At 42.6% G+C, this 25517-nt stretch overlaps 1 protein-coding gene across 11 annotated transcripts in view; it reads left to right on the plus strand.

The window, feature by feature from the left end:
- NAV1 (neuron navigator 1) overlaps nt 1-23806 on the plus strand; it is a 346655-nt gene extending 322849 nt beyond the window's left edge. For 9 of the 11 annotated variants that reach the window (XM_072997117.2, XM_072997122.2, XM_072997121.2 and 6 more), the window contains 19 exons: nt 678-730; nt 1078-1101; nt 1214-1291; nt 2713-2796; nt 3845-3956; nt 4579-4700; nt 9953-10149; nt 10657-10819; nt 12132-12306; nt 13228-13325; nt 13457-13552; nt 14645-14804; nt 17128-17363; nt 17755-17906; nt 19021-19092; nt 19833-20029; nt 20977-21095; nt 21369-21566; nt 22441-23806. In XM_072997117.2, the coding sequence (XP_072853218.2) occupies nt 678-730; nt 1078-1101; nt 1214-1291; nt 2713-2796; nt 3845-3956; nt 4579-4700; nt 9953-10149; nt 10657-10819; nt 12132-12306; nt 13228-13325; nt 13457-13552; nt 14645-14804; nt 17128-17363; nt 17755-17906; nt 19021-19092; nt 19833-20029; nt 20977-21095; nt 21369-21566; nt 22441-22533 (2429 nt within the window). In that variant the 3' untranslated portion in view covers nt 22534-23806. The remainder of the gene's footprint in view (nt 1-677; nt 731-1077; nt 1102-1213; nt 1292-2712; nt 2797-3844; nt 3957-4578; nt 4701-9952; nt 10150-10656; nt 10820-12131; nt 12307-13227; nt 13326-13456; nt 13553-14644; nt 14805-17127; nt 17364-17754; nt 17907-19020; nt 19093-19832; nt 20030-20976; nt 21096-21368; nt 21567-22440) is intronic. The other 2 variants (XM_072997120.2, XM_072997123.2) reach the window with 1 other exon arrangement.
- The last annotated feature ends 1711 nt before the right edge of the window (nt 23807-25517 follow it).

Below are 25517 nucleotides of genomic sequence, written 5' to 3' on the forward strand. Positions count from 1 at the left end.
ACATGGCAGTGAAATGCTGACAACTCAAGTGGGTGCCTGATCTGGGTAGTGTTACTTCTGGTTGGGTGCTTATACTAAATATTTGGCTTTAACCTGATGATCTCATGTTTATTTAAACAACAACAACAAAATATTGGGTGGCTATACTACCAAGATGTTTTCCCTTTGCTCTAGGGAAACATTTCTTAGGCATGTTAGAATGTATGGTCTCCACCAAACACTCCTCCCCTCCCCTAGGCATGGACTGCTAAATGTTTGTTCCAGGGCTAAATGGTCTTCTGAGCATACTTCTTGCATTCACCATCATGGGGGCTCTTCATTAGCTCGGGTTGCTCTTGGTGTTGGACCTGCCCCTATGCACATACCCAACCCCTAGGTCCTCCCCCAAGTGCCCTACCTCCTATGTGCGCCAGTGCTCCCTAGGTCTTTTTGTGACCAATTACTGTATTTTTCGCACCATAAGACGCACTTTTCCCCCACAAAACAGGGGGGGTGGAAAGTCTGTGCGTCTTATGGAGCGAAGAAAACAGATTATATTTTCCTGTTTTCTTCTCCTAAAAAAATGGTGCGTCTTATGTAAAGGTGCGTCTTATGGAGCGAAAAATACGGTAGCTTCCTCTTCCTTTGCCACAAGCAGCCCCCAACACGTGTCTCTTTCTCTGTCTTTTCTATTGCAGTTCATGGATCCGTGCTGTCCCTGGCATCCAGTGCTTCCTCCACTTACTCCTCAGTAAGCTGTGTTCCCTTCATCAACCAGCCTTTACTTTTCTCTGTGTTCAGTTCCAGCAGGATATGCACCCCACTTCAGCTGCGGGTGATCTGGTGCTGTGTTCTTTCCAAGTGGGATGGAGTGCAACTGGTATAGGGCTTGGCATGTTGTAACTATGGGGTCTGTTACAATTACCCGGGTAGTGTTGCCATGAGAAGGACGATATGGGGTGGAGGTGGAAAGACTGATTGCAGTGCAAGTGCTGGGTTCTATGCATGGCTGCTCACCGGTGGCTGTGATTGCCTCTGCTTCTTACACCCTAACCGCCTGCCTCTCTGTCTCTCCTCTGCCCCATCATCTGCTGCCAGGCTGAGGAGAGGATGCAGTCTGAGGTACAGTAACATCCTCTCTTTCCTCCTCACTGCTATGTTGCTCTTGACCGTTGGTGGAGAGCAAAGGGCTTTTCTGCTCTCTTGACTCACCCCTTTCTTTTCTCTCCCGTAGCAAATCCGCAAACTACGCCGTGAGTTGGAATCATCCCAAGAGAAGGTGGCCACACTGACATCCCAGCTGTCAGCCAATGTAAGTTGCTATGCCTTGTCTCCACTGGCACGGATGCCTCCTGGCTGAGAATGCCATGCACGGCAAAAGGCTTTTTGTATTGGGGACAAAGGCACATTAGCCCTGCAGTCTTTGGAAGTCCCACACATATAAGAAGACTATCTCTGAACTAGAACTCTATTGAATGTTGCCCTAACAGTTTGCTGTTGTGTGTAGATCCCCAGAAATGCACTTCTGTTAAAGATTTGGCTGCTGACAGTATCAAGGGATTTAGGCAGATTCTCTGTAGTTCTGAAGGTCCAGGGTAGCAAGGGAGCAGAGTACACTAATTTGTCCTTGATTGTCTTGCAGCAAATGGCCATAGAACATAGGGAGGTGGGTCTACATACAGTACTGTATGGAACAGGAGCACCCTCTAATGGATGCTTGCCATGTAGCTATGAGGTGTTTCTCAATTGTTCTTTTAAGAATCCCAGGCTGTTCCCTAAACCTTTCTTTATAATGAAAATGCCAGGAATTCAACTTGGGACATTCCACAGGCAATTCGTGTGCCTTTTTACCAAGAGTTAACACATTTTGACAAGTCTTACTAGTCAGTTACAAAGTTTCTGTCATCAGGATTTCCTCCTTTCTGGGGGGAGGGTGCAAACCCATGTCCTTGACCTTGGTTGTGTCTTTGAAACAGAACATGATATTGTGGATAAATCTCATTTTCCTCTGTCTAGCTCCAGACTTTTCTGGTAAGGGTTGGAATAGAAGCTCCTGCCTCTTCAGCAGCTCAGAGCTGGAGGGAAATGGAGACCTGCTTTTTTTTTTCTTGCAGCAAAGAGGTCTTGTAATGCAGAGCAAACTCCCTATCTCTCCGTCTCCCCCTGCTCCAACTTTAAATGCTCAAAAGAAGGAGGAGAGGAAGGCACAGGAGCTTGCCCAACCTCTGTACCCAGTAGGCACGCCAAGCCCTGGCCAATGGAAAATCATATCGTTTCTTTCCCCCACTCCAGTTTCATGTTTGACATTTCAAGATGGAGGCTTGTGAGTATCTTCTGCTCTGTACATTTGGCAGACAGAGCATTTCTCTAGCACAAAGGCAAGACCATCCGTCTCTCATTTCCAGCTCAGATTCAGGAGCAGGAGGCAAGGCTTGGTTATGGTTCTGTACTTCTTCCCAGCAAATACAGTCCCCACCATATTCTAAGCTTCAGCTGAGCTTTGGGACTTGGGATGACAGTGAAGTTCCATCTCACTTTCTTATAGCTCCAGGTGCGGAAGAAGCCTGGAATTCCTCTTGTGCACAAAGGACTGGCTCTCCTCTCACCACACCAGAGTTGGCAAGGGAAACTCCCAAGCCCTGTCTGTCAGTGACCTCCCCTTGGCATTTATTTTTGTGACTCTGCTTCTTGTGCTGTTGCATGAGCCTTGTGTCCTCATCTTTTTCTTTTCAGGCCAATTTAGTAGCAGCCTTTGAACAGAGCCTGGTGAACATGACATCTCGCCTCCGACAGCTTGCTGAGACGGCAGAAGAGAAGGTTAGTCCTGTGAGAGGACAGGCAGCAAGTGAACACCTACAGATTCCTCTACAGTACTTATAGGGCCTTCTTTTTCCTTATTTTTCCTCCTCCTCTGAAAGTTCACACTGCACAGGGGCAAAGGAAGCACGTGCAGCCTTAAAGGCCCTCTTTCTGGGGCTGTAGACATTGAGAGAACAACCAACCATAGTGATAAAGGTTTATTATACTTCAGTGAGTATTTGGCAGCAATATTCAAAGCTCCACTGAGAGCAAGACCACCACCATCCTAGCTTGGAAAGGAAAACCTGCACAAATGATCTGTTCTTACAGGCTGCTCAGACTCTCCATTCCTTGAAACAGAAATAGAAAGATAGCATCCCATTCATTGCTTGTAGCTGCATCCCCACTGCTAAATGCCCTTCTTTCTTCCTCCAGCTCCATCTCCACCTCCACTGCTTCTCCTGTGCCCTACCTCCAACCTGCTGGCACTGCTTTCCAGGAGCCCTGTGTGCACTACTCTCTACAGAGCTGGCCAGCTCTTCTCTAACTGCTGGTCTCTAAAGATCTCTCAGAGTCCAGCAGTGTTTCTCGGGCATTGTGCTCAGAAGATTTCCCTGCACCAGGGACAGGACATTTCACTGGATACTGCATTGATTATTACTTATTACTTATCAGGAATAGAGAAGATTTATAGAGAGAGGAAGTGATAAATTCCACAGTCCCTTTGGTTTGCCACCTCAAGCAGTCATTTCACTTTGCTTAGAAGCAAGGCAGACCCCGTTTCTTTTCTTTTGGCTATCCAGTGAATAGGATGGATAAATTACAAAGTAGTGAGTGTGGTAAGCTGAACCAGGGGGCAAGGGATTTAAAGGCAACCATTGATGGGCCCACCACCACTAGGTCCTGGGCTGAAACAGCTATATAAGAATGCCAAGTACTGATGGCAGCTTTTCAACTCCATCATCTTTTTTCTGCCCCCCCCCTCCTCAATCACCACCTTCTGTAACTGAAACTTCAAGTATGAGAACAAAACTCAACGTATTCATTGGCCGTGCATCTTTTTCAGGATACTGAGCTCCTGGACTTGCGAGAAACTATTGATTTCTTGAAGAAAAAGAACTCGGAAGCCCAGGCTGTTATCCAAGGGGCGCTGAATGGCACTGAGGTTACACCTAAAGGTGAGCATGATCTTCTGCGCACACACACACTACCTTTGTGGAACATTTAGATGGTTGCCTTCATGGATAGTAGGTTGTTTTAGTGATAGGGAAGCAAAGCTCAGAACTGTTACTTTTTTATTTTGGACTACAATCCCCACAGAGTTGTAGTCCAAAATGTCACTTTTCCAACCAATGCTGAATGGTGCCAAACTGGGATTAGATATGGGATGAAATGCTGTTGCACAGAATAACTTATAGATGTGAATTGCTGTAAGTTGCTGTAAATCAAAAAGGAATATTATTTTTTATTTTATTTAAAATATTTTGACTTGCCTTTCTCCTAAAAAAGGACTCAGGATGGCTTACAATCATCATTAAAAACATAATATTAAAAGCCAAGAATAATAATTTACTATACTGCTTCATTTTACACCTTTTTAGTGTATGTCCATACAAAATTTTGGCTTATCTGTGTGATACTAAATAAGTGGGAACAAAATACAGAACGTGTGCCTTTCTGTGGTAGTTTTGTCCATACTGTAGCTGAGAAACAGTCTTAGTAGCTGATCACCTGGATAGCTGCAAGAGCTCCTGATCAAGGGGTTGCCTGGTGCCTTTAAGGTTCTCTCTGTCCTTCCAGAACTACGGATCAGGAGGCAAAACTCATCAGATAGTATATCCAGCCTGAACAGCATCACGAGCCATTCCAGCATTGGGAGCGGCAAGGATGCAGATGCCAAGAAGAAGAAGAAGAAAAGCTGGGTAGGTGAAAGGCAAGGAAAAACAGGAAAAAAAAACCTTGGGCCACATATGGGGATGAAATCCCGTTAGGTATTTTGTCAATACAGCTAGCATGATGTCAAGGGAGGTGTCAGGATACTGGCTAATGGAAACAGAGTAGTTTTGTTTGTTAAGAAACTATTCTGCATCTGTTTTGCTCTGAAATCCAAATGAGAATCTGCTCTTACTTCTAGGTGGGATCTACCAGTAAGTGATTCCTACTGCCTACCAGGTGTGCTAGTTTCAGTCTTGATATGGATGCAATGGCCCAACAGGAAGACAGGGACACTAACTTAGTGATGCTATTATTAAAAAAAAAAAAAACCACCAAAAAACACACACCAAAAAGTCAAGTTTATTGTGTAGTTCCACATGTACTTCTAGTGTTCCTAGCATATTTGAAGTTAAATTGCCTCTCAATCCCAAGACTCCTTCCTCCAGGAATCCTTTAGATATTGGATATGTTTCTTCTCTCTAGCAATTTAACAAGATTCCAGGATGGGGCTGGAAAAGTTTTCAGATTTTTAAGCCTCTTTCCAGTTTGTTTCTTTGCTTCGTGAAGTCGTGTCCGACTCTTTGTGACCCCATGGACCAGAGCGTGCCAGGCCCTCCTGTCTTCCACTGCCTCCCGGAATTGGGTCAAATTCCTAGCTTCGATGACACTGTCCAACCATCTCGTCCTCTGTCATCTCTTTCTCCTCTTGCTTTCACATTTTCCCAACATCAGGGTTTTCTCCAGGGAGTCTTCTCATCTCATGAGTTGGCCAAAGTATTGGAACCTGAGCTTCAGAATTTGTCCTTCCAGTGAGCACTCACACTTTGATTTCCTTCAAAATAGATAGGTTTGTTCTCTTTGCAGTCCAGGGGACTCTCAAGAGTCTCCTCCAGCATCCATGATATGGATATATATCAACAAACAATACTATAATGATCTTAGAACTGCAGAGTTGGAAAGGATCCTATAGATCATCAAGTCCAGCGCCTGTCAAGGAGGTATAGGGGAGATTGAACTCCCAATCTCTGGCTTCACAACCAGATATCTAAACCTCTTTGTATACAAAATTAACTCATTTGAAAAACTATTTTTCCCCTTTTGTTAATTCTGCAGTGACTATTTTCCTGTAATATCAATTAAAAGTTAAAAATGTGCCATTTCTTTTGTCCACAAAGAGGATAAACCTGCACTGTTAAGCAAGACATTTATTTATATTGACAAAAAAAAATACCCTCTGCCAAAAGAAAAAGAAAGAGAGAGTGTAATTTGACATTAATCTTACTGGAGACATTTCTAAGCACATGTGAAATTGCTGTGATAAAGAATTGAACTTTTAAAATAACGATTGCATCACAAGAGCCTTCGCACGGCAAGTACTTGCGTGCATTGCTAGTGTGACCTCGGTTTCCCTTTACTTGAACCATGTAGCCCTGCCTTTTCCTACCAAACCGATATGGAGAGAAAGGTCACTCATGCTTGTCTCTCAGCTCAGCAGGTGTCTTGTTATGTTGGGAAGGCTGGTGCCGAGGTCTGCCCCGGTTTCTGTGTGCTGCCCTGAGTTTCCCAGCTTGCTACAGGCAGGGATCTAAGCTGAACGCATGATTAAGTCTTGCTGTGTGTTTTTCTCCCCCTTTCTTCCTTCAATGCTGATCCCAACCCCTTTTTTTCCAGGTGTATGAGGTAAGCTTGGAACTTCCTTGTTCCCCTCCTGCCTTCACCAGTCCTTTCCTTATGTTTTACTCCTCTGACTGGTCACTCCATTGCATTGGGACAGCGCAGCACTTGTGAAACTAACATCCCATTTGTGCTTTTGCTTGCACTGCAAAGCCACACAGCAAGGGGCCACTGCACTGGTGCTGGGGAAAGGTTTCATGGCTGTTGTTAATGTAGCAACTTACCTTAATGTCCACTGTGGAATTGGGGAGGGGGTAGCCAATGAGAGACATATGAACAGTAGAATATAATCTCCTCCTCCTGTCACAAGTGACTGGTGAGATTTTCGATGATTGTTACCTGTAAATGGAAGGAGGAAGGTATATATCGCAAATCATAAGACTTTTCTAAATTCTACGCACTGTGTGTTCCACCATCATACACACTTATCAAAGCAGGAGGAAATAAATCTTGAAAATACTGATAAATGAGTTTGTGTATCTTTTTCTTGCTGGGGAATGGTCAGAGGTATAGGTACAGATAAGAGCCAATGTGATACAGTGTACTGAAGGTGTGTTGGACTAGGATTCAAGAGAACTGGGGTCTATTCCCCATTTGGCTATAGAAACTCGTTAGGGAGCAGCAATGGGAAATTGCTCCTTGAACATCTCATATACCTTGAAAATTGTATTAGAGTCACTAGAGATCAAAAGCATCTTGATTTCACAGAACAATATAGTAGTTGTATACCAATGGAAGCCAGGTGACATGGTAACAGAAGTTCTAGCACTGACTCAGCTCCAGTCCCTTGGCCTCTTGTGTGCCCATAGATTGGCATGGGGATAGGTTAGCTAATGCTACCCCCTACATTCCAGTAGCATCTTCATCCATTACAGTGGCTACTCTCCCTGCTACTGTGTCAGTACATGTGTGGACTGGTGCCTGCTTTGTGTCTGTGTGAGCGTGTGTGCGTGCATGTTGCATGCTCCACCTGAGCATGGTTAAGACCGCACGTTGATTATTTCACTTGAGCAAAGCATTGGTGGACTAGAACTCCTTCCTTATGAAAAAAAAACCCTCTTCTGTAACATTTAGCTATTACATATGAGAAGAGGAAAGACTGTTCTAGACTTTTAGAAGCAGTGCCTTTGAATGCCTGATCTTGGCTTCCTTTGTGTGAGTTTTCTCATTAAATCCTGAAAGGGGTTACATGTTCTGTGGGGAAACAAAGCAGCCTATCATCCTTATTAGGAGATTTAGCAACTGGTACCAGATTTAAAAGTGGAGATGTCAAGAGAGGTAAAATATATGGAGCCCTTAGTGTATGAAATTTGCTTTAACTATCATCATGTACACATTACAAACATAGAAAAATCTCTGGTTCAGGAAGACTTCACATAATAGCTGGTTGAACCTGTTAAGCACTTCAAACATCTGTACACCGTGCATACTTTCTGGCTTGCTGCTGTATGAATGCAAGTTGCTAGTCTTGAAATTGGTGCACTGGAAAATCAAATGCATGTGTGAGTGCAGGAGATACCCTGCTCTGACAGTGGATGGACTCCCTGATGGGCTCTGAAGTTGCTGCATCCATGACAATAATACATCCAATGTTTCTTTTAGCACACTTTCAGTAGTGAATCTCTGATCCTGTAACAAAATGAATGTAACTGTAAATACAATACTGTCCCTGAATCAACGTTGCTGACAGAATATGCCCTTTCCTTTATGACCTCTATCGATTTATACCTATTTGTGGGCAATACATCTGTACCTCTATGTTCCAAGACAGAGTTACATCTATGGAGAAACCAGTACCTAATTTCAGGGTTTTTTTAATATAGTTAAAACTCCAAATTTGCTTCAAAAGGTGGTGGCAGATAATAGTAGCAAAAAGGGGAAAGCTTACTTTTTTGGACTATAGCTCCTGGTACTCTAGTCAACACGTCTTCTATCTATGCTGGCTTATGTATTCTGGGGGTTACAGCTTCAAATAAGTATTTTTCCACCTCTAGATTGTAGTTTGACAGAGCTGCGTTTCTTACAGGTAACCCTTATACAAACAAGACACACTTCTAATTGAGTAGTGTGGAATACTTCTATTATTTATATCTGTGGATAAATCTGCCAGTTGTATCAGGCCCACCATACTTTCCCCTCTGTTTGTAAAGATATAAGAAACACAACGTACTCTGAATGAAGCGACTATTCAAAATCTTGTTGCTTGATGTAGTAAATTGCATTAGAGCAGGCCAGTTGAATCAATGGGATTTGGTGAGTCAGCACCTCTTAAGTTTCATTCATTCAGATGAGCTTGCTCTAACTGGAACTTAGTTTAATATAGGAAGTCACAACTAGAGTAGGCCCATTCAAATCAAGGGAGGAGGAGTTGACTCACTACTCTAGTGGGCCTACTCTAGTGCAATTTACTGTGCTAAGCAACAGGATTTTGGCCAATATATCCTTTTGCATCTTCCTCACATAGCATGACAGTGGCAACACTTATATGCATGGACTTAGCAGGGCAGCAGCATGTTGCTGCTAGCTATGAACTATTGTGCATGCTTCAACAAACCCAAATCTCTGTATACAAAACTGCCCATGCTGCTCCTGTGATAGATAAAGTAGGATCATGTAGAATTACTTTTTCAGACAGACTATGGGGGCAGAATCTGCCTGATGTCTGCTCCTTTGCCAACTGGTTGCACATCATAGGTCTTCCCTGAGGAGGGATATATCAAGCCTGGGCTTTCATTTGTTTCCTAGTTGTAGTTCTGCTATAAGCATCCCCAAGAGCCCAGATTTATGGTTACCAACCCCACAAGGTAGCCTGGTGCTTTACATGGTGGGGTATTACAATGATATTTGGGATCATTTCGGCTTCCTTGCCAGGAGCTGACTTGAGCTGAGACTTTCCATTTTCCTTTGGGGAATGGAGGCACTCATTCTAGAGTCTCCGATTGGCAGCTTAGAAAGTGAACAGTATCACTGTTGATCCTGTTGAGTATTTTGGAATCTGTTTCTCAGCTGCTTGGGGCACAGAGTTGGCATAGATCAGATGCAGATTAGATACCCCTTAATGCTTCAATTATGGGATTTTTCTCATCGTGTCAGTGCGTGGATGGAGAATTAATTCTAATTTATGATCATATCCTGTCAGTGCATAACAAAAGGTTAATTAAACCAAAATGTAGGCTCTGTAGATATAGCCTTAACGCCAATAGTTACTCCCAATTAGAGGGGACCCACTGAATCAGTGGTGCTTTTTAGCACATATACATCCCTTTAATTTAGTGGTTGTATTCTAGTTGGAACTATGATACAATTCAGAAAAGGTCAGAGTAAAAAATGTGCATTGCTCAAAGATGTGATGCTATTTGGTTTTTAAGGTGGGATGAGAAGCAGATAAAAAGGAAAATTTGAATACTAGGAAATGTGCAAATTGGTTAGAATGTATGGTGTAACAGGGTGTAAAAAGCACACACTTCTTCTGTCACTTATTCCATGGCGGAGCTTCCCCTGTTTTCCAGCAATAGATCTTAAACAGCATTCTCAACATTTTCTGCATCTCAATTTTCCCCTTTAGTTGAGGAGCTCTTTCAACAAGGCTTTCAGCATCAAGAAGGGTCCCAAATCTGCTTCTTCCTATTCTGACATAGAAGAAATTGCCACCCCTGATTCTTCAGCACCCTCATCTCCCAAGCTGCAACACGGATCCACAGAGACAGCCTCACCCTCCATCAAATCTTCTAATTCCTCTTCCGTGGGAATTGATAACACTGAGTAAGTCCAGCTCCTTACCCTCTGGGGAATAAGTGGCCGGGGGGGGGGGACCTATGTCCATGTTTTACACTTAAGTTCTGTCTGCCTACTCAGGTGCAATAGTTACTCCCCTCTTAAGGTTTGTGAATCCATTTCTATTGGCTGGTGCATTCCAAATGCTCTGCAATGTTATGTTTGCAAGAGAAGGCTAAGTAGCTGTGCAGGACACCTTTCCAGTGATTACGGGGACTCCAGAGATTTTATGCACTGTTAAGACAGCAACAGCATTGAAGGGGAAATAGCTCCATCCGAAGAGATCCATAGTTCTAGCTAGATGTACCAGCACTCTCCTGGGACAATCCCTCTCTTCATGCCTGCTGGCAGCAGTACATCTCTCTCAGATTGTGTCTTTAAAAATCATATAGTAAGTACTGTATGGCAGATTAGAGGATGCAGGAAGGCTAATGGAATAAAAGAAACCAGGACAAACTGAAAATGTGTCTTTGTCTCCATTTCCTCATTGCATAGGCTCTTCCAAACCAACGAAGAAGAGGAGCCTGAGAAAAAGGAGGTCTCAGAGCTACGCTCAGAGCTGTGGGAAAAAGAAATGAAACTCACAGACATTCGCCTGGAAGCCCTAAACTCTGCCCACCAGCTGGATCAGCTCCGTGAAACTATGCACAACATGCAGGTGAGTACCCTGGACCAGGTAGGACATGCCACCCGTGGAAAGCAGCCAGGTCCTTGACTGCCTTTGAAATTTCTTTTCCTAAGCATCTATAGCTGCTGCTGTTGCTGTTTTTTTCAAAGACAAAATAGGCTGTTTAATTCATGTAGGCCCAGTGTCTTCTGTGAGAGCAAACAAGCTCTCATAGAATTCTTCATAGATCGGGTTACAGGAAGAGCAGTCAGCTTTGCTTTATACAGTTAAATGCTCTCATTCTCTGATATTGTCAAAGTAATAATGTTGCAAGCCAGCCTTCTCCAATGCAGTGTGTCTTTCCTTTGCCCCCCCCCCAATTGGCTAAGGTGTCTAAAAATGATGATGGTAGTTGCATTTCAGTACATCAGGGGGCAGCATACTGGAGAAGGGCATCCTATGCAAAGATCAGAGCAGTTCTGAGAGAAGGATTTAGGCTGCAACTTTTAGGAGCTCAAAACAGTTGTATTTTGTTTAGGCAGAAGTTTTAAAGGGGAGTACCAGAAACCAAATAAATAGCTTTGCTGCTTTCCTTACTGTCGCTGCTCATTATGTGATGTCTGCACTAACTCACGATGCAGATCCTCACTCAACTTGCCTTTTCATGCAAAGAGAAGGAACTACAGCGTTCTTCTCCTTGTAAGTGATGCTGATGAAAAATTTCCTGACATCTCAATGAAGTTCTCCTATTGATAAGAATAGTACTTTGTACACAAAAGCCAGTTTCTGCATGAATGTACTTCCTTTTTGCACAAGGCCACAGGATTTCTACAGTCATCTGAATTGCCAAAATTAGACTGGCTGCTGCTTAATTTAAGTATTTGAATTGCTAGATGCGTTATTTGCCTTTTCCTTGGCAATCACCCCATCCTTCTGTGCTTGTGGTGTGTGTGTTTTGCTTGTTAAAAGGGAAGGACACTGGAAACATTTTACACAAATTATGACGAAATTGAAGGCAGAAAAAGTCCTTTGTTTTCTGTTGGCTGGAGGATAGGAATCAGACAGAGGCTTGAAAATTTCACATCAAGGTTTCTCTTCATGTTGAGACAGTATAGATCAATAACAAATTTAGTGGGTATCCCTTCCATTTATAGTACTAATGATGAAGAAGTTGAAAAAATCCACTTTTCCTCTTTGTAAAAAAGACTTGCTGGGATTGTATTTGGCTGTGCCGGGGCGTTTTCTATCCTTGGAAAAAGTTCCACTTCTTATGAAAAGTTCTCCAGTCCATCAGTCATGGAATCCAGAATGGTGCCATTTTGTCTCCTTACCCCAACCAAAGCTATCTTTCCATTCCTTGTAGCTGGAGGTGGATCTCCTGAAAGCTGAGAATGACCGTCTGAAAGTGGCTCCTGGGCCCTCATCTGTGCCAGGCTCCATCCCAAGCCATGTCTTGAGCTCATCTGCTGCCTCCTCCCCAAGGCGTTCTCTAGGGCTGCAGCTCACTCATTCTTTCAGCCCCAGCTTGACGGATACAGGTATGAAATCAAAATGGGGGAAATCAGGCAGAGGAGACCATATCTGCTGCTTTGTTTGTTTAAAGATCTCTTTACAAGAGGTTGAGGTCATAGAGGTAAGAATCACGAAGAAGGGAGGGTGAAGTATGAGATGCTGTGCAGATGTCCATGTTTTGCATCATGCAGTTCAGCTTGTGGTTTTTGAGCACATTCTGCTTCTAGTGTAAGTACTCAGTCCTGATGCTGATGCCCTTACTTGACAGCTTATTATTTTCCCTCAAAGGGGGAATCTGTGAGATGCTCTGTATGAAAGAGGCAGAGACACAAAGATTATGGGAAGGGCAGGAGAAGAGCTGCACTGAAGACTGAAAAACCAACAGTGGTTCTCATGGTACCATGAAGATGAACAGTTGTTATTGGGTGTAGATATTTATGAACACTACTTGACTTCTTCAGTTTTTTTTAATGAATTGGAGTCAATGACACTTTGTGCCAAATAAAACCTTTTAGTCTTTAAGGCTCTTCATTGTTTTTGTGACGGAAGACTAACACACCTACCCTTACTAATGAGTATTTAAGAAATTTAAGAAAGTGGGGAGCCATATTAACAGATGAAAAAGAAGATTGGGTGAAATCCTGTTGGACACACACCAAGAATGATATCATCTGCAGTGCCAGATTGCCATGGAAATTGAAAAATAAACCCTTTAATCACTGGCATTCTTCCACTGCCAGTGATGGCTACTATGGCATCCCTGTCGTACAGGCCAAACTGTGCAGTGGGATGTTAGATACTGTCAGAACTCATACTATAAGGGTAGACTGAAGGATGAAGGGGAGGACATTTTTCTGTCAACTGCACGGGGGTTCCTTGCAACACCATTTCATGCTACTGGCATCTGTTTTAGTACATAGTATGCACTATAGTCTTTCCCCCTCCAGAACTATCACCGATGGATGGCATCACTGCTGGCACACAGAAGGATGAGGTGATGCTACGAATTGTAGTACGCATGCCACCTCAGCACATTATCAAAGGGGTAAGCAAGCACCATTGAAGTGATTGGAAGGCTTGGTATTTCCCCACCACAGCACCAGTGAGATTCAGTTGCCAGTACAAAGCTGGTTCGTAATCCTAGCCGTGAATTCATATCTCCCTTTTGGCTTCTAGGACTTGAAGCAACAGGAGTTCTATCTGGGCAGCAGTAAGGTGAATGGGAAGCTAGACTGGAAAACACTGGATGAAGCTGTCTGTCAGGTCTTCAAGGTAAGATACTAGTACTAAATAGAGGGATGGATTGGAAAAACCCAAGAATAGCCCAACGAGGACTGAAAACGTTAACTTTATGGAAATTAAATGAAATATTATTCTGGTATGGTAATCCGTTCTTAGCATCTGCTAATGGAATGAAATCCTGAAAAGAGCATGCCTGGCTATCTAGAACATGGCATAATTATGATTTTTGAAGTTGTAGCTGTGTGAAACTGTGCAAGTATATCCACAAGAAATACATTCACTAAACAAAACAAGAAAATACATTGTGGCACCTTAAAGACTGGCTGCTATATTTTAATGGACTCTTTTGTGGAACATGCCCACTTCGTATGTCTTATAAAGTGAGCATATTCCACAAAAGCTTGCATTAAAATATAGCAGTTAGATTTTAAGGTGCCACACCATCATTTTTTTGCTTGGCCTTTGTTTTGTTTTGTATTTTTCATTGATATGCTTGCACAAATTGACATAGCAAACTATAGTTATGCCATCTTCACCTTTTGTTTTGTATTTCTTGTTGATAATGGCATAATTGAACATACTTGTTTCCCAGCCTCTCATACTGATGGTAGGTTTTACTTAACATTTATTACATTTATTATTTCCACTTTTTTCTCTAAGGGATTGCAAGTGGCATATATAGTTCATACTTCCTATATTTTATTCCTCACAACAAAACTGTGACATAGGTTGCACTAAAATATATATATTGGCTGGCTCCAGTGAGTCTCATGGCAGAATTCCCTCCACACACCTGTTAACTCTTTTGGCAATTCTGATGCTTTTTAGTTCCCAGGTTAAAATGTATCTGTTTTCCCAGGCATTCAGAAGTTCTTTTAGATCCAGTGAGAGATGTTTTCTGCTGCTCTTTGAATTTACTGGCAATGGCGCTTCTTCTTCCTTTTTTTAAATTTTAGGACTGATCATTTGTTTTACCATGGTTTCTAAAATATTTTGTATCCAGTTCAGGAACTTTGGGGTATAGAGATAGGTTATATTCATTTAATTAAAATACATGAATTATTCTAAGGTTTGATTCTTTTTTCTGAAGCTGCATTTGAATCCCTCCCTTTCATCACTCAGGACTATGTAACCAAGATGGATCCTGGTCTCACTCTAGGACTCAGTGTCGAGTCTGTCTATGGCTATAGTATCAGCCATATTAAGCGGGTTTTAGACACGGAGCCACCAGAACTTCCACCTTGTCGACGGGGTGTGACCAGCATTGCTGTGACACTGAAAGGTACATCTACAGTTATTTCTTAGCATACATTATGTTTTCAAATGTTCTCACTAACACTAATAGGCATGTGAGTCTGAATGGAGTAAACACTTACGTAAAGGGGTTCTGTAGAAAGCTGAACATGGTGAATATCCCAAAGCTCTTTTTCAGGCATAGACTAGTGCTCAGAATCCTACTGCTGTTTTCCACCTGCATAAAGGAATTCCTGAGTCTTGAGGCCAAGTGGTAGCTAACACTGATCTACAGCCAAAACACTTCCAAAACAAATGTTTAATTTACTAATTCTGAGTTACTGAGAATGAAAATTATGCTTATAACTGTTGATTGGCTCTAGTTTTCCAGATATTCTATTGGGTCAGTATATAGTCGTGCCCCACTTAACGATTACCCCGTATGATGACAAATCCGCTTCACGACGATGTTTTTGCGATCACAATTGCAATCGCAAAACAATGTTTTAAACAGCGTTTTTTTGCTTTGCGAAGATCAGTTCCCTGCTTCAGGAACTGATTCTTCGTATTACGACAATCAAAACAGCTGATCGTTGGGTTTTAAAAAGGGCCGGCGGGTGCTCAAAATGGCTCCCCGCTGTGTCTTTGGACGGATTCCTTGCTCTATAGGCACCGAAAATGACCACCCCTATGGAGGATCTTCACTGGACGGTGAGTTTTCAGCCCATTGGAACGCATTGAATGGTTTTCAATGCATTTCAATGCGCTTTTTAATTTCACTTTACGTTTTCACTCTACAGCGATTTTGCTGGAACAAATTAACGTTGTTAAGCGAGGCACCACTGTATATGACTGATGATGTAGGAATGGCAGAGGATAGGTCAGTTATAAAGGGATCTCAATTTAAATAAGAAATGACTAAAATAACATATTTGACTGGATCTGTGAATAAATCTGTGACTGGATTTTAAGTGAAGCTACAAAAAAGAAAGGTGTCTTTGTTGATCCTAAGATTCCTTAACTTTTTCTTCAAGATGATGCATTTGACCATGCATTGCATGGCAAGGAAAAGACAGCATGGAAAGCTTTCCAGTTAGTGAAAATAACTTTTCTCAGAAATAGCAAGGCAGACAACTACAGGTTGTTGGTGGAAAACCTTCTCAAGGCATACAAAAGTGTTGGTTGCATCATGTCAATAAAGATACATTTTTTGCATTCTCATCTAGATTTTTTTTCCACCAAATTGCGGAGCAGTGAGCAACGAGTACAGTGAGCAATTTCCCAAGGACATTGCAACAATGGAGAAATACTATCAGGGCAAATAGAGCCCACCTATGAATGCTTGCACACTATTGCTGGACAGTGGAAAGAAATGCTCCATTGGTGTGATTGTTCCACACTCCAGACATGAGTACTTCAGATAATGCATCCGCACACCACCACTACCATTAAACATGAATCCTCCTACAACAAAATAGCAATTTTTTTAACCTCGGGGGTTTTAGTATCCACTAAGGTAAATTCTGCCTCATCCTTCACCTTGCTGCAAACTTTTTATTTCCTTCCCACCCCTCCAGCTGAAGTTTTTATATTTTTATAAGTGTATATCGGTGATAGAATTCTGGCCACTATGTCCAAAAGAGCAGATTGTTGCCTGTTTGGTAATAATTAGTACCAGTGATGTGTCAGGCCAGACACTCCAGCTTGTCTCTTGGTTTCTGTCCTACTAAATTTCTGTTCTGTCTACTCTCATATTCCTACCTCTTTTTTCACACAGGCTTCTGTTTTCACTTGAAAACAAGCTCCAGTTCTGGGTTACAGGTAAACTAGGATAATTGTGCTTTGTTCCACCCAATGTTAGTTAAAACAAATTTGGTTCAAACCATGGCATGATATCCTGGTTTGTTAAATAATTTCAGTTAGAATAGGTCCCTTGTCTGAACCTAGGCTAGAGAAAGATAGATGTTGAGATTGCCAGGTGACAAGTGGGAATTGAATCTATTACTTGGGGCTTCCCATCTGGAGCCAAAGAAAACAAGTTAGCTCCAACTTCCATGTAAGAACCCCTTCAGATATTTAGAGATGGCTATCCTATCACTTCTCTATTTTCTCTTATCCAGGCTAAATATATCCAGCTCCTTCAAACGTTCCTCACAGGAACTGATTTTCAGACATTTTATCATTGGATAGACCTCTGGAAACATTCCAGTGTGTCCATGTTCCTCCTTTTCAGGAAGAAAGGAAACTGCCACAGCACCAGAAGGACTACTGAGATGAAAAGAAGAACCTGAAATATTAAGACGTCCCTGGCTGTTAATGGCAGGGAAGTCTTGTAACAGCCTTTCCCCTCCCCCCCTTTCTTTTAAATATAGGGTTGAAAGAAAAATGTGTGGACAGCCTGGTGTTTGAGACCCTCATCCCTAAACCCATGATGCAGCACTACATAAGCCTTCTTCTCAAGCACAGACGCCTTATCCTTTCTGGACCAAGTGGAACTGGCAAGACTTACCTGACCAATCGTCTGGCTGAGTATTTGGTGGAGCGCTCCGGCCGGGAAGTCACTGATGGCATTGTCAATACTTTCAACATGCACCAGCAGTCATGCAAGGTGTGAAACCCCCTTGCTATTTTTTTTGGTTTCTGCTCAGTCACAATCACTGACCCACATACTGGATTATAGTTGTCATTCCATGCCTCAGTTTCCCTGTAATTGCAGCTGTGGAGCCTCTTAATCTTCTGCCACAAGCTTATACATATATCATAAACCAATTCACTGAGGTTTATCCTAGCTAACTAGTATGGCATTGTAGCTTTAATCTTCCTATTTCTCTTGTATTGTCTTGCTAAGTTACCCTCTCATTCTAGCTGCTGATCCTCAGCCCAAAATCTGATATCTAGTACCTTCCCCTGCACTTCTTAATTCTTTATTCTGTGATTAGATAGGTGCCTTTTGTCCATGCTATCACAGTGACCTTTGTTTTGTATTGTTTTTTTACCAGGATCTCCAGCTTTACCTCTCGAATCTGGCCAATCAGATTGATCGGGAAACAGGGATAGACGTGCCATTGGTTATCCTCCTTGATGACCTCAATGAACCTGGTTCCATTAGTGAGCTTGTCAATGGTGCACTCACTTGCAAGTACCACAAATGGTGAGAGACTGTCATGCGTGATCTTACCCTCAAGGGATGTTTTGAGTCTGTAAGAGTTGATTGACTGTGCATTGGTGCTTTCAGATGGCGATGGCACTGTGGGCAGTTGATGGTGATGGCATGGCTTTACCATTACCTCAGTCCTGCATCGTCACTATCTCTTGATTGCTGCTTCCTCACCCTTGGTTCTGTGTCATGGATAGTCAACTCTTAACATTAATATCAGCGGCTGTAGTATAGTATTCCTCTTTAGGTCCTGGAAGATTAGGGCTCTTGTGTTTTCAGGACAGTATTTTCATGAGCTCTTCAGCAGTCAGATATAAATCTACAAAAGACAAACAGGACTGAGTAGCTCAAGCTTCAGACTACATGCAAGGGCTGTCTTCTACCCTTTTATGCATTTGATTATGCTGAAATTTGACCAGAGAGAGAGAGAGAGGTGTCCCCATTATTGCTGGTACCTGACATTCTTTGGTCTGGAAGGCAGTTTCCTGTGATACCAAGAACCCAGCCCTATTGCATTTTGTATTTATTTATTTCAGTACTAACATTCTATATTCCCTCCCCGTTTCACTTTGAAGGAAAACACCTGTTCTTAAAATATTTTGAGATCCTAAACATAGGACATCTTCCTCTATTGGCTTCTGTCATAGCCTCTACTCTTATTAGGGGATTTTTCCTACCCAACCCCAAGTCTTTTTCTTCATCATTCTTCTAGAGAATCAATGTACTGCTGCCGTGAGGTGGGATACAGGTAGTGGTGGTGGTGAGCTGCTTTGCCCAGTCGTAACCAGGGACTCCCTCTGTTCCCCACCATGGGCATGAGGGAAACATCCTGGGGCATCCTTCCCCCTTCCTCATTCCTTCCATACTGAATTACAAATTGAACCAACCCCTTAGCCAGTAAAGGCCATTAGACGTGGTGGCTGGGAATGATGGAGGTTGTAGGCCAGCACGCCTAGAAGGATCCACTTTGGAGAAGGTTATCCTAGTTAATAATCCTGCTGTGTTGTGAGAAGGGCTAGAATAAAGGGCTTTCAAAAATCCCCTCCACAGAGAGCAAGTGGAGTACAATGGGGCCTGATGGAGTTCTTCTTTTCTCTTCTGCCTTCAGCCCCTACATCATTGGAACAACCAACCAGCCTGTAAAGATGACTCCAAACCATGGCCTTCACCTGAGCTTCAGGTAAAGACTTCTATTGTGGATCCACTGGAGGTAGCAAAATTCAAATAGTATGTCTTCTACTTTAGTGGATCCCAAACTTCCTGAGGTTCAAAACTGGTGTCTGGAGTGGGGAAGAGTTGCTTGAACTGCTCAGTTTGTTAGTCCAGAACGGGGATGGGTAGTCCTATTTTGCTTAAGGCTCACCATGGAGCCCTCATGGTAGCTGTTTGGGTGCATGGGATAGTGCTAGATTTACACTACACTGGAAGATCCATGTAGCAGCTGTAAGCTGGAACCAAAACAAAACAGCTGCATCAATATATTCTAAAACAAATACTTCTATCTTTATTCCAGAAATAACAAATGAAGTAGTTTTGACAATGTAATGTGACAGCTGTGTTTGATTTTATTGTGATGTTGAAGGGAGACAGGACATTACACTCAGACACACATGCACTAATAAATATTCTCTTGCTCTTGCCTTTGCTAACACTTATGCTCACTCATAGCTACAGTGGGGCAAAGTTAGAGCCCCTGCCATATTTCCCCCTTTCTCCTTGGTGGTGGATGATCAGCTGGGCAGTGGGAAAAAGTTGGCACAGTCCCACAAGAGCTCTAGAGCACATAGAGAGGGAGCAAGACTACTTGCCAAAGCTTGCCACTCAGTGGAATCTAGAAAGAACTTTATAGGAGGAGTGTTTGCTTGTGGCGAGTGCCTGTATTTTTGTTTTTATCAATTACATGGCTACCTTTCCTTGCAGGATGCTGACATTCTCCAATAATGTGGAGCCAGCCAATGGTTTTCTGGTGCGCTACTTGCGCCGGAAGCTGCTTGAGTCTGACAGTGATGTCAATGCCAACCGGGAGGAGCTGCTGCGTGTGCTCGACTGGGTGCCTAAGCTTTGGTATCATCTGCACACCTTCCTGGAGAAGCACAGCACCTCTGACTTCCTCATTGGTAAGGCTCAAGTCACACTGGCTAAAGGTACTCTTAGGAGCAAGCTGCACCCTTCAGGCAGTTGAGATGGGAAGCCATAATGCAAGGCCTAGGTTAAGTTGCTTGTTATCTCCAGCATTTTATCTCTCTTAAATAGAAGAAAGATTCCAGAGCTCCAGATTGCATAAAAGGGGGGGAAAAGGAAGCACTCATTTGGCATCATTGACATTAATTGCAGTTGCTTAGAAAAGGAATTAGAAGATACTCACTGTCATTACAGAACCAAGATGAACCCTAAATTTAAAGACACTGGTCTAAATCCAGTTGATAATCTCAATTAGTGTTGATCCATCAAATCAATAGTTGACTAGTAAGTGAACACGTGTGTACATGCCATTGATTCAACTGATCTAGTCTGATTGGAACTAGTAACTGGTTTTAGGCAATGTCCTGGACTCAGCTAAACCTTGCTTTTTGCTACCTCTGGGATGGACATGTTGTGGTCCCTCAGATGTTGTAAGACGACGGCTCCCATAATCATTCGGTACCATAGCCAGTAATGGGATGGTGGGCACTGCTCTAAATTTGTTTAGTCCTTTAAAATTTGGGTTTATGTGAGCTGTGAAATAGACTACATTTACTGCCATTGCTGGTTTCCCATCTTGCAGTTCTAGATTATTAGTACCCTTAGTGTGATATGTCTCATCTCTGCATATTCACAAATCCTAGTGTAGTTGCAAAATCTGGATCTTGAAGCTGAATATCATAGGAAACAGACATAAATGTATTCACAGTTTAGTAAGATGTTTCCAGCTTTCACCACACTGGCTCCACTGAATCTAACGTAGGTGTAGCTATTTTAACTTAACAGTAAGCACTGTCATCACCCCTAGCCAGAATATTACATTACTTCAGTGTTCCTACACTGACTAATAAGCTTCCACTCCTCTTTTCACCATCTTTTCCAGGTCCATGCTTCTTTCTTTCATGCCCCATTGGTATTGAGGAATTTCGAACCTGGTTCATTGACCTGTGGAACAATTCCATCATCCCCTACCTCCAGGAGGGAGCAAAGGATGGCATCAAGGTATTTTATCCCCCACATCCTCATCCCCATTAGTTTATTTAAAGTGTTAGTTGTAGGATGCACCCATTTGTCTGAATGGATTGTTTGCTTTTAAACTGTCTTTCGCTTTGCTTTTAAATGACCCACAAGAGAAAGTATTTAGCAACAAAACTGTGAATGGAATTTGTGATGTTAGTCAAGGATGCCCTGACTAAGTTCCAGCACAAATTGGACAACATTCAAAGACAAACTCCTGCAAGTGTCAATATTTTTCCTTGCCTGTCCTCTTTGCAGGTGCATGGGCAGAAGGCAGCCTGGGAGGACCCTGTGGAATGGGTGCGAGATACATTGCCATGGCCATCAGCCCAACAGGACCAATCAAAACTCTACCACCTCCCCCCACCCAGCATGGGGCCCCACAGCACGATTTCACCTCCAGAGGAACGGAGTGGCAAGGATTCTACACCCAACTCTTTGGAATCAGATCCTTTGGTATGTCTTCAGGCTGCAGAGGAGGATAGTTGCCCAGGCATAGTTTGGACTGATTCTTATCATATTTTGCAAGAGGAAATTAAAGTGGGAGTTCAGAAGCATGTTAGATTACAAACCAGCTCATGGTTGCAATGCCATAGCCCTCCTTTACTGATAATTTCTCTGTAGCGATAGATGTTACTATTGTATCCTAGTAGCTGCCCTGGGAGACCAGAGGTTGCTGGATTCTTGAGAATTAAGTGTTCAGCCAAGGAGGTAGCATATGACAGCTTCTCTTGGCTGTAAAACAAGGTCAAAAATCCATTTGTTTAAATGACAAAGGCAAATATCCTTTTAGAAAATTTATTGGGAAGCCTCTAATAGGACAGGCAGAACTAGTGTTGGTGGTAGGCAGGCTCCCTTCTTCTCTCCATAACAAATGCCTTAAGGTGAATGTGAAAATAGCAGTGTGAGAAAGCATCCACAGGGTGGCACAAAAGCATAAGCCAAAGAAGGATGTTGGCTGTGCATGCCAACAGAGATAGCTAGTTGGGTTAGTACATATTGTGATGGAATTTTGGATACAATAGGGAAGACAACAGAAACATGTAATTTACAAAGCCTTAGAGAAGCTGCCCTGGGTAACGTCTTTGGCATAGGGTACTTGGGACTAACACTCCCTCTGAGCCCCACACAGGCTCGCTTTGAAATGTGTTATCATGAATTCATTGGCCTGTCATGAGCTCATCTATGAGCTCATTGAAGGATGGCTTGGATAGAAACATAGCAAATAAAAGAATGAAGGTGGAGGTGGCAGTGTTGCTGGTGGTGGCAGTGGTGATGGAAGTGTTGAGTTAATAAGACATCTTTCTGGTTGGTCTTTTTTCCTAAATAGATGGCAATGTTGCTGAAGCTCCAGGAAGCAGCCAACTACATTGAGTCTCCTGACCGAGAAACCCTGGACCCCAATGTGCAGTCTGCACTCTAAAGACAGATGGATCAGGATGGAACGGAGACTGGAATGAGCTGGTCTCGGCTGCCTTCGCTCTTAGTTCTTTTGCATTTTTTTGTATCTGCAACCTGTGGTCTGAACAGGACACCACAGAAGGTGGATGATGGAGGAGGAGGAGGCAGTCTGTCACTCCTCTGCAACATACTGCCCTCCTCCCAGCCCCATGACTTGTGGTGGTAGGAGAACGATGATTTTTATTTGTAGGCTTTCAGCCTCTGTAATAAACTCATGGGCTTTGCAGTATGATCTGGGGGAGGGGGGGCTTTAATAACCCCCTTGGATTCATGACTCCTTGCAACAAAGTTCCTGTGGGGGCAAAGACTTTGGAGACCTCTTCACAGGACCAGGTGCTGCATTTCTGTAGAGCAGTGTTGGCAAGGCAGGACAGCACTTGAGTTTGCAGTTCCCTAAAATGAGGATCTTTTTATAAAGTAAAGAAAAGCAAAAACCCAGAAAGGAACCTGTTAACATTGAAGTGGAAGAGTTAGCACTGCAGTGACCAGCTGTTTCCCTCTGGGTGCTGCCTTTCAGCTTCCCTACCACAACAAAAATAGGCAAAGGCCTAGGACTGTTAATTCTGACTTTGTACCCTCCTTATTTAATCTGCATGATGGTCCTTTTACATTCAGACTTCCAATAAACTCTGCTTTGTTTTTTTTTTTTCTTTCCCCCCATTATTTTATTTTAGTTCAGCTGTTCACTCTTTGGTTGTCAGAATTATCTTTTTTTCTAATCTCCTGGCCATGGATCTATAAGGAGAAACTACTAGGCTTCATTGCAGTTTACTTCATTTTTTTTCTCTTCAATGCACCCTTTTCTTATTCTGTCACTCCAAAAAGTCCATCACTGTGGTCCCTCCAACTTAAAATTGGTGCTGACAAGATGACCTCCAGTAATCACACCCGCCTTGTGGATCCTTTCAGCCTGCATCAGATGCACACAGGGTTGAAGCAGCAGCACAACCTTCTCAAAGATGCACAGTTTGCTGATAGGCTCCCCTTCTTATCATTCCATTTGTAAAAGCACAAGAGGACTGCAAACTGGAACCAAAGGGAGGAGAGGAAATAATGCATCCATGATTTTCCCTTTTGGGCAGAAAAGTTATCAAATGTCTCCCTGGCTAAAACTGTCTCTCAGTTCTGTTCTGTATACTGAAATGCTTGTGACTCCTCTTTGGTGAGTTCCCTTCTGCTGACTTCAGAGAGAGAGCCTTTTACAGATTTATTCTGAACAAAGATATCCCCCTGTATTTTGCCACCCTCAGCATCCTGTGTTGAGCCATGAATGTCGTTTGTTTGATTTCTAAAGAAGTACCCATCTGAGTAAGTCCACCTTCTCCAACTGCTTTCTTCCAGATGTTCTAGGCTACAGTTTTCGTAATCTCTATTAGTCGTTGTAGCAGAGATTAGTAGGAGCTGTGGTCCAAAACAGCTGGAGGGAACCAGGTTGGAAGCATCTAGAGTAGACTTTCCAAATAACTCTATGTAGTTACTATATGTGTGCTCCTTCCCCTCACCTGGTATTGTCAGCTGTTTTGAGAGATACAAAGTTGTGCCCTTCTTTAGGCCAGATCTGTGTTCTTGTACTGAAAGGACTGACTGGATTTGATAGAGAAAGTTGGCATGATTGACTGTATGCTAAGATTTGTCTCAAAGGCATTGCACTTTTAAGGAGTGCATAGGAAGCCCTTTCTAGACATGGCTTAATCTAAATTACAAGGAACACTCTGCAAATGAAAGATAGCATTCATAAAATCTTCCGTAACCCTTCTATCTGTGCAGTCCTAATCAGTAATTAGTTTTCATAAAGAACTAATTTATAAAGGAAGTTACATGTGCCAGCCCCTCTCTATTGCAGGTGCCAACTTCTCCAGCTTAAGTATCATAGGACATCAATTCAAATTCTAGCAGAGAGGCAGTGTGTGTATTGTACATATAGGAGGGAAAGGGGGACAGAGGACAATACAGAGGGCAGAATTTCAGTTATCTTCAAAGTTGGAGAACAAACACTAGATTACTCTGTGTTGTAATCCAGTCAAGCAGCCTTTAGCCTCTGTAATAGGGTTCTTCTTTCCAAAACAAAGCATTTAATATAGGTTTGCTAATAGAGAAATGTTGCTAATAGGGTAATTTAATCTAGCTGTCATCCCCAACCCCACATTGTTCAAATGATGTAGAAGCCATTGGGGTTTCTTTTACCCTGAATGATTATGAACTAAATCTGTAGATAGATATACTGTGCCAAATATTTCAAGGATTTCACTCTGATTGACTAGAGGGCCCTATATGGTTCCAAATATTTAGCTGATACCGCTTGTATTTTCCATAATTTTTTGGCAATCATTAAGTCAAGAAATTGTACTTTTAGAAAATCAGAGTGAAGGTTCTCAGGATTCCAGATTATGTGCCAAGTTCTGCTGTTGCCCAGTTAATATTTAGAATATATATATATTTATTTATTTAGCCCTCTCCCTCCCTGCATTTTTCTATAATGAGCCTACTAAAATCAAAATTGGTTCTCTCTTAATATAGCTAAAATGTGTTGTTTCGAAGTGGGATCAACAAGAAAATATTATAGGATGGAGTTTTTCTGTTTAGAGAGCTAGTTAGTCAACCATATGCTTTTGCAGAATACTCCATTCTAATTGTTCATCTGTTCTCTCTCACACACACACACACTCACAATAGGTAGTATTCTGTGGCCACTGAGCATGCTTAGTCCTCATTGTGTTTCATCAAAGTGATTTTTCCCCCTTAGTGTTTTTTTTGGGGGGGGGCAGGGAGGTAGTTTTGCTAAATATTTTGTTGTTTTTACTACTTCACACATCTGGGTTTCCCTGAAGCTGCTGCTTCCTGTTGTGTGTGAGTGGTGAATCCACAGTCAGAAAAATAAATTGATATTTATGATGTAAGAAATGATCAATCAACATTCAGTACGGATGCCAGAAGTAGCACAAGCTG

This window comes from Pogona vitticeps, chromosome 4, assembly GCF_051106095.1.
Source record: "Pogona vitticeps strain Pit_001003342236 chromosome 4, PviZW2.1, whole genome shotgun sequence".
Taxonomy (NCBI): domain Eukaryota; kingdom Metazoa; phylum Chordata; class Lepidosauria; order Squamata; family Agamidae; genus Pogona; species Pogona vitticeps.